This window comes from Caenorhabditis briggsae (genome assembly GCF_000004555.2).
Source record: "Caenorhabditis briggsae complete genome, chrIV, whole genome shotgun sequence".
NCBI classification, from domain to species: Eukaryota; Metazoa; Nematoda; class Chromadorea; order Rhabditida; family Rhabditidae; genus Caenorhabditis; species Caenorhabditis briggsae.
This window is the reverse complement of record NC_013487.2, coordinates 15,990,181-15,999,017: the sequence shown is the minus strand read 5'-3', so window position 1 is coordinate 15,999,017 and position 8,837 is coordinate 15,990,181. Positions and strand designations below refer to the sequence as shown.

General features: G+C 37.8%; 3 protein-coding genes across 3 annotated transcripts in view; all 3 read right to left on the bottom strand.

Annotated features, from left to right (window-relative positions):
* Positions 1-5,977, bottom strand: part of CBG13933 — a gene marked incomplete at both ends in the record, with an annotated part of 14,775 nt that extends 8,798 nt beyond the window's left edge. The window contains 6 exons of the mRNA XM_045236305.1: positions 1,125-1,514; positions 2,909-3,176; positions 4,358-4,538; positions 5,424-5,483; positions 5,558-5,631; positions 5,919-5,977. Of these exons, the coding sequence (XP_045095294.1) occupies positions 1,125-1,514; positions 2,909-3,176; positions 4,358-4,538; positions 5,424-5,483; positions 5,558-5,631; positions 5,919-5,977 (1,032 nt within the window). The remainder of the gene's footprint in view (positions 1-1,124; positions 1,515-2,908; positions 3,177-4,357; positions 4,539-5,423; positions 5,484-5,557; positions 5,632-5,918) is intronic.
* Positions 5,978-7,035: 1,058 nt separating this feature from the next.
* Positions 7,036-7,365, bottom strand: CBG26517 (the record flags this gene model as incomplete). Its single annotated transcript, XM_045236304.1, has 1 exon — positions 7,036-7,365. One exon carries the CDS (start codon positions 7,363-7,365, stop codon positions 7,036-7,038), a length of 330 nt encoding a protein of 109 aa, XP_045099441.1.
* A 237-nt stretch (positions 7,366-7,602) lies between these two features.
* On the bottom strand, positions 7,603-8,168 carry CBG26516 (the record flags this gene model as incomplete). The annotated part of the gene is made up of 2 exons (XM_045236303.1): positions 7,603-7,661; positions 7,904-8,168. The coding sequence occupies 2 exons, from the start codon at positions 8,166-8,168 to the stop codon at positions 7,603-7,605; spliced, it is 324 nt and encodes a 107-aa protein (XP_045099440.1).
* Between the last annotated feature and the right edge of the window lie 669 nt (positions 8,169-8,837).

Sequence of the window (8,837 nt, the reverse complement as noted above, 5' to 3'; positions counted from 1 at the left end):
TTTTTGGTCGGAGTCCCCCTTTAAAACAATAGGAAGCAGACATGAGCGGAATTCCTTATTCCTTATTCCCGGATTTTCAAAAAATTTCATTCCGCTCATGTCTGATAGGAAGGAGGCGACAGGCAACGAAACGCCGCCCTTTCCTCACTCCCATCTCTATTGCTTCCACAAAGGATGCAACCGTGGCCGATTGGAAGTGGGCGCGCGAGCAGCAATCTATGGAAGCCGGAGGTTCAGATCCCTCCTGTGTCTGTTAGCTTTTTCTTTAATTTCCTTCACGAATTTTCCGCGCCGCAGGGTTGCAAGCTTCTAAACCCCGCCCACTTTTCTGCGCACCGCAAAAAAAATGAGGAGAAAGTCAGTACATTGAGGCCTGGTACAAAAGGGTCTGTAACTCGGGATTGAATAAAGATTTTTCGCTGAAATTTTGGGAATAGACTTCTATCAGATGGGAGAAGACAATCCAAGAATAAAAACTGAGAAAAGTCTATTTTGAAAATGTTGTTATGGTGCCTACTTTTAGACGATTTTTACCAAAAATCTGATGTTTTAATGCCATTTTTCGACGAAAATCATGATTTTTGAGATCTAAATCGCATTTTTTTTTTGATTTTTGGGGTCAAATTTCCAGCATTTTCAGATGATTTACAGCTCAAATTTCATGATTTTTGGGTCATTCTTCACTGAAAACTATGATTTTTCAATCGAAATTCGCTGAAAAAGGGCCAAATTTTCTCAAAATCGCATTTTTTTTGGATTTTCGGGAGTCTTTTTTTCTCCAAATCTATCAATTTTGGGGTCAAATTTCCAGCATTTTCAGATGATTCTCAGCTCAAATTTGATGCTTTTTGGGCCATTTTTCACTGAAAATCATAATTTTCGACCGAAATTTGGGAGTTTTGAACATTTTAAGACAAAAATTATGATTTTTGGGTCCAATTTTCAGCATTTTCAGCTGATTTTCAGCTCAAATCTGACGTTTTTGGGTCAGTTTTTGACAAAAATCGTGATTTTTCAATCGAAATTCGCGAATTTTGAGCATTTTTTGACTAAAATCATGGATTTTCAGATGATTTTTAACTCAAATTTCTCCTATTTTCAGCTCAAAATCCTCAAATTCTCACCTCCTGATCCCGTCTCTTCCACGCCTCATCAACCTTCTTCAACCCCAACGCGACTCGTTTTTCCGACCACTTGGATGGCTGTCCAGAAGACGTCGTCGAATCCGCTCCATTCTCCTCCGCCTTCTTCACAAATCGATCGATGAGGCCTTGAGATCCCAAAGCTCCGCCCCCAATCGATTTCCTGACCGCTTTTTCCGCTTTTTTCTTCAATTTATCGTCTTTTTCTGCCTGTTTTTTCGCCTTCTCCTCCTCTTTTTTCCTCAATTTCTCCTCTTTTTCCTTCTCCTTCTTCTCCAACTTCTCCTTTTCCTTTGCCTCCTTCTCCTTCTTCTTTTCCATTTGACGACGACTTGCCGAGGCGGCTGGACCACCGGAGGGACGGACGCGGAGCTGAAAAATTAGGATTTCATTGATTCTGGCTCGTTTTCAGACGCTTTTAAGTCTAATGTCAGCTATTTTCTGCTCATTTTAGGTCGAAAATACCCGATTTCTGGCTCAAAGTGAGCTAAAAAACTTCGAATTTGTTGAAAATCGATGAAATTTGGGTCATTTTCAGCCATTTTCAGAAAATTTAGAGTCAAATTTTGGTATTAAGAGGTCATTTTCAGCCAAATTTCGTCATTTTTGACTGAAAATGGGTCTTAAATATGCCGCCAAAATCGATGGAAACTGGCTCATTTTAAGCCGATTTTTAGTCAGATTTCAGTATTTTCAGCTCAGGGTCATTTTCAGCTAATTTTGAGTCAAATTATGGCATTTTTGGAGCTTTTTTTCAACAGAAATATGTCATTTTTAGCTTAGAATTGGCTTAAAATGAGCTGAAATCGGGTCGAAATCGGCTTGCAATGAGCTCAAAACGAGCCAAAATCCATCGAATTTCAGCGATTCTGGCTCGTTTTCTGCCGATTTTAAGCCGGTTTTCAGCTTTTTCAGCTCATTTTGGAGTCATTTTTCAGCGGAAAATAAGCTGAAATCGGTCAAATTTGGCCGAAATTGGCTCAAAATTGACCTAAATTGACTGAAAGACCTCCAAATTAGTAGAATATCGATGGAATTTGGGTCATTTTCAGCCAAAATTTCAGATTTTCAGCTAATTTCGGGTCAAAATTTGGTATTTTGGGGTCATTAACAGCCAAAATATGTCATTTTTGGCTAAAAATGAGCTGAAATCTGACTCATTTTCAGCCGATTTTCAGTCAAATTTCAGATTTTCAGCTTATTTTAGGTCGAAATATGACATTTTTGGAGCCTTTTCAGTCAAAATTCGTGATTTTTGGCTTAAAATGAGCTTAAATCTGCCTCATTTTGCCATTTGGGGTCATTTTCAGCTCATTTTGGGTCAAAATATGGACATTAGAGGGTCATTTACAGCCAAATTATGTCATTTCTTGGGTCAAAATGAGCTGAAATCGGTCAAAATTGGCTCAAAATCGACTAAAATTGGCTGAAACCCCAACTAAAATCCATCGAATTTCAGCGATTTTGGCTCATTTTTAGCCAATTTTCAGCTTTTTCAGCTCATTTTGGGTCAAATTTTAGCATTTTTGGAGTTTTATTCAGTCGAAATTCGTGATTTTAGGGCTGAAAATGAGCTGAAATCGGTCAAAATTCCCTCAAAACAAGCCGAAATCCATCAAATTTCATCAATTCTGGCTCGTTTTCAGCCGATTTTAAGCCAATTTTCAGCTATTTCAGCTCATTTTGGGTCAAATTTTAGCATTTTTGTATTTTTGACTTAAAATCCATCGATTCTGGCCCATTTTCAGCTATTTTCCATCGCTTACCGGCGTATTCAAGCCGATCTCCTGCTCCTCTTCCTCCTCCTCCCCATCCGACTTCTTATCTTCCTCCTGGATTACTGTAGAAGCTGATGACGTGGCTGCCTGCGCCTTTCGATTCGCCGACGAGAAGATGGGCGCGAACTTCTTGGTCTCCCGAATCGGACACTCTTTTAGAAGGGCATCTTTCACTTTCCACACCTTCTCATTCTCGTGAATCACGTCTTCTAGGGTCGCTTGTTGGATTTCCTCAAGGGATAGGCCCTTTTTTCGTCTGGAAATGTTGGATTTTTAGGGGTGAAATTGGCTGAAAATCAGCCTTTCAGGGGTAAAATGGACTAGGTTTCAGGGGTCAAAAAGCCTGAAAACCCCCAAATTTGTAGCTGAACATGAGCTAGAAATAGCTTTTCAGGGGTAAAATTGGTGGAATATCTTGATTTTTGGTGTCAAACATACTTCAAAAATCCGAATTTTCAGCTTGAAATGTCAGTAAAATAGACGTTTCCAGGCGAAAAGTCCTCTAAAATCCACATTTTTTGAGCTGAAACCTCAAAAATCTGCTTTTCCAGCTCGAAATCAGCTAAAAGATAGCTTTTTAGGGGGTAAAAGGGACTAAAATTCTAGGTTTTCGAGCTCAAAATACTTCAAAAATCTGGATTTTCAGCTTAAAATTGACCTAAAAATCATGTTTCCAGGTGAAAAATCATCAATAATCTTTATTTTTGGAGCTAGAAACCTCAAAAATCTGGATTTTCAGCTCGCAATGAGCTCAAAAAATAGCTTTTCAGGGGTAAAATTAGTGGATTATCTCGATTTTTGGGGTCAAACATACTCCAAAAATCTGGATTTTCAGCTTAAAATTGGCCTAAAAATCAGGTTTCCAGGTGAAAAGTCCTATAAAATCCTCAAAAATCTAAATTTTCAGCTCGAAATTTTTCAAAAAAAGGGGTCAATTCGGCTCGAAATTCCTGAAGAAATCTCATTTCTAGGGTCCAAATCGTCAATTCTAGATCGAAAACCACATTTTTGGCATAAAAACCTCTCCAAAAACCGCAATTTACACTGAAAATAAGCCAAAAATCAGGTTTTTCAAATGAAAAATACTCTAAAATTCATATTTTTGGGGCTAAATACCACCAAAATCTCATTTTCAGGGGCAAAACCTACTGGAAACCTCACTTTTCAGAATGGAGTTTCTCGGAAAATGGGTCAATTTGGCTCGAAATTCTTGTTTTTAGAAGCAAAATCCCCCTTTTTTGGCCTCAAAATCCCCCAATTTACACTTAAAATGAGTCAAAAATCAGGGTTTTCCAGATAAAAAATACAGGACCAAATTTTTCGAAAAATTGGCTCAAAATCTCCCAAAAATCCCATTTTTAGAGTGAAAATGCTCATTTTTTTGGTCGAAACCCCAGATTTTTCACCTCAAAACCCCCCAAAAATCCATATTTTCACCTCAAATCGCGATGTCCGATCTTCGTGCCGTCCTCCATTGTGTAGAGTGTCAATCCGCCTCGTTTCTCGCTCGTCACTACCGTATACTCCTTGCCTTGGCTCATCAGGATCTCACCAGGGTAGTACTTCTCGTCCACGAGATCCTCGATCTCATCCAGCAGATCGTCCTTGGAGAATGTGCCTGAAAATGGGAATTTTTGGCTCAAATTTGATTGAAAATTGCGTTTTTGGCGGTCAAAATGGGCTGAAATAGCTCAAAATCGACTTCTAGGTGAAATTTTGGCTGGAAATCCAGTCTTAAATCGCGTTTTTGGGTAAAAAAAATAGGGTAAAATAGCCCGAAAATCGCTGAAAATGGACTTTTTCGGCTGAAATCTGACTGAGAATTCCGAATTTTTGGGGTCACGATAGGGCTAGAATAGCTCAAAATCGATGATGTTGAGCTGAAAAATCCAATTTTCAAGTCTAAAATTGCCTTAAAATGACTGAAAATTGCGTTTTCGGGGTCAAAATTGACCTGGAATAGCTTAAAATCGATTATTCTGGGCTAAAAATTTCGACTTTCAAGACAAAAATCACCTGAAACGGGTCAAAAATCGCTGAAAATGGACTTTTTTGGCTGAAATTTGACTGAAAACTACGTTTTTTGGGGTCAAGATAGGGCTTTCAAGTCAAAAATTGCCTAAAAATGACTGAAAATGGTCCAAAATCTCAAAAATCGCTGTAAGTAAGCTTTGAGGTGAAATTTAGCTGAAAATGGCTGAATCCGCCCCCAGAATCACTTTTCAGCGTCAAAAACCTCGAAAATCGCCTAAAATTGCATGTTTTCATCCAAAAACGCAGGAAAATCGATAAATTCCCCTTGGGCACGGATGGGTGAACACCTTTTTCGGAAACTGAGCAAAAATGATCTCTAAACTTCGAAATTCGCGTTTCAAACGATTTTTAAGCTCAAAAATCGCATTTTTAGGGTCTAGAAAGTCCCAAAAATCGATTTTCAGAAAGGTTTGTCAGACAATTTTTCAGAAAAATCTGAAAAAGTTGATTTTTAGAGAAAAATCCTTACTATTGTGAATTTTGGTGTAGATTTCGATGGCCAATGGTCTCGGCAGACGAGTGGAAGCTGCTGGAATTTGATTTTTAGGAAATTTTTAGAAAAAAATGTTCAAAAAAATTTTTTTTTTAATTTTGAAAACTTACCATGTCCATTTTCCGGTTTTTCCATTTGTTCTGTGGCGTTTTCCAGCGAATTTGGCGATTTTATGAGCGATGAGCTGCAAAAAATTGGGTCAAAATCCGTTGAGAAATCGGCGAAAAAACAATATTTTTCGAATTTTCGCAATGGAGCGCGTTTGCTCCACCGCGCGAGCAGGCGGCCAGGGAAGGGTTATCTGGGCCGAAAATCATTGTCTTGGGGTAAAAATGGGGGTTAGAAATGAAAAAATCAAAGAAAACTGGGTCAGGAGACAGGGAAGTATAGCAAAAATCGATTTTTTAGAGGGAACATTTGAAAAAAAAGTTTATTCAAAAAAAATTGTTTAAAGGAAGATTTTCTTCTTACTCAGCAGCCGTCATCAATGATGTATTTCCAATGTCGCTTCCGAAGGATCGTTGGCTCATTCGAAATCGTTTTTTTCTGAGAAATCCGAACAATTTCCTTTTTTACAGAGTTTTTGAGATTTTCCAGCTGAAACTTAGCTATTTTTAGGTGAAAAAATGCGATAAAAATGCTCTAGACAACGAAAATCTTTGAAAATCCGAAGAAAACAGCGAAAATCGACGGAAATGCCGAATTCTGGGATGTCGAAATTCAAATTGAGTGGTTTCGCGCCTATTTCGGGCGGCTGCTAAACCGGGCGCACTAGGCGGGATGTGCGGAGTGTCGTAGTTTTTTTTTATTCCGAATTTTTTCGGCCGGATTTTGATGGTTTTTGGCGGAAAAAATCATAAAAATTAGCCGTAAAAATTTGAAAAATCATTAAAACTGATGAAAATATCTGAAAAGCAGAAAAACCAATTCAAAAAAAATCAAAAAATTACAGGAAGTCATTACTCAAAAAATAGTTGAAAATTAGGTAAAATTGGCTAAAAAGAAGCAGAAAAATCTTGGAAATGGCATAAAATAAGCTCAAAAATCCCAATAAAAATTTTAGAAAAACAAATAATTCAAAAAATTGAAATTTTTAATAAAAGGGCACCCAAGTCGCCAACTTTGAGCCCATATATCTTGGTCCCTGTGAAAGATATCAAAAAGTGGTCTACTAATAAAATATAGGTGATAAAATGATAAATATTTTATTAGTGGTCAACTTTTCGATATCTTTTACAGTAACCGAGATATAAGGCCTCAAAGTTAGAAATGTGATAATCAAATTATTTCCAGAGTTGCAGAGTTGCAGGTTGGGCGCCGAAAAATCGATATTGCTGAAAATTCTGAATTGGCTCCGCCCACTTTTCAGGGGATCCCATTCTTCTAGGTCACGACCTCAAAAATCTAGGTCGGTACCACAGACACCATACGGACCATAGATACCATAGGTACTCTAGATGCCATAGGTAGCATAGGTAAGATTGTTACCATAGGTATCATAAGAACCATTGGTACCATAGGTATCATAGGAACTATATGTACCATAGTTATCATAGATACCATAGATGCCAGAGATACCATAGTTACGCTAGGGCGCCATAGATACCATAGATACCATAAGTACCATAGGTACCATAGGTATCATATATACCATAGTTTTCATAGATAATATAGATGCCAGAGGTACCATAGGTTCTCTAGATGCCATAGGTAGCATAGGTAAGATTGGTACCATAGAGATACCATAGGTACAATAGGTGAGATTGTTACCATAGGTACCATAGATGACAGAGATACCATAGTTACGATAGGGCACCCTAGATACCATAGATACCATAAGTACCATAGGTACCATAGGTATCATAGAAACCATTGGTACCATAAATCCCATAGGTACCATGTGTACCATAGGTACCATATATCTAATGCGATAACCAATAAGATTCATTTCTTCAATTTTATTTTTCAAAACATTGTGTTTTCTCCAATAACAAAATTATAGGACTTGCAATAAAATGTGTGTTCATTTCAAAAAAAAAATCAACAAAACAAACAAATACAGTGATTAATAAACATAACGAATACAGTTTTTCCATTGCTCTCTAATGCCAAACAGCCATTACGAACCGTCCGAGACTGCAGCGAATCATTGCATTCACACCGTCCACGCGTTGGATACTGTAGCCACCATGAAATACAAATTCCCATCCATCACTGAAAAATACAACATGCTAAAAATAATTGCAATCAGTATTTTCAGAATGATACTGTTCAGAGTACTGTAGCTTGTCTACGAGCAAAGTTACAGGCAAAAACTCTTGACACTTTAGACGTGAGAGCTTCAAAAAGACGCCTAGTCGTGTTTATACTCATTTTGAAACTCAATACACTTAAAGGTGGGGGGACAGGAGATTTTTCGTAGTTTTTTGTAAATTTGATGAAAAAAGTAAACATACAAAGTGCGGCGAAACACTCTCTCTCTTCGTCGGTTAGCAAAACTTTCAAATCTTCATCAAACCATTTTTGAAATGTATGTTTCTCGAAGTTCAATTGTAACCACTCCAAACAAGTTGATCCACCGGCACGCCAGTGTCTTAAAAATGAACTCAAATCAGAGATGGAGAGTCTGGATCGTTCGATAAGAATATAGCAACAGTCGAAATTCATCAAGTTATCACAAGTGACCCAGTGTCCGTTGGAACGGATCCACAACTGTTTCATTGGTCCTAGTTCTCCATTGAATTTTAAATTGTTAGAGACATTGCCATCGATATTAAAGATGTGTGAAACACGTGTGTTTCTGTTGTAAACACTATTATCAGAGGTTTTCTTGGTATGCCGTACCTGAGCACATAATCTACCGTTTCGTCAGCGTTCGAATTATACTTGGGATTCTTTTGCCAGTCGAAACACTCCAGCATCTTCTCCTGTCGATTATTGATCCAATCGATTGCCCAAATTCCCTTTCAATCAGCTAGTAACTTGTGGACATTTAGGCCAAACAGTCCAGTGACAAAATCCACAATCATTTTTGACCCAAATACTTTATCTTTGAAATAAAGGACTGGATGTTTCGAGGAGGCAAACCCTGTTTTGCATCCATTTCTATATTTCAATTTGTATCCTTTCGAGCACTGAAATGGTGTTTTCATCGAGAACAGCAGAATGAGAGCTTCAAAATGACCCGAACCCAGAATTCCCACAATTGAAAATTGACAAATATACGCTTGTCTCATACTCATTATAAAGGGCTTATTAATCAAAATTCAAATCTGTTAAAATTTTTGAGTTTGCACCAAAACCAACTGAGATACGGGAGTTTCCGTCGTGGGACTTGAATTAGGGCGAAAATTTCAAAAATTCAATTTTAGGCTTGTTTATACTCATTTT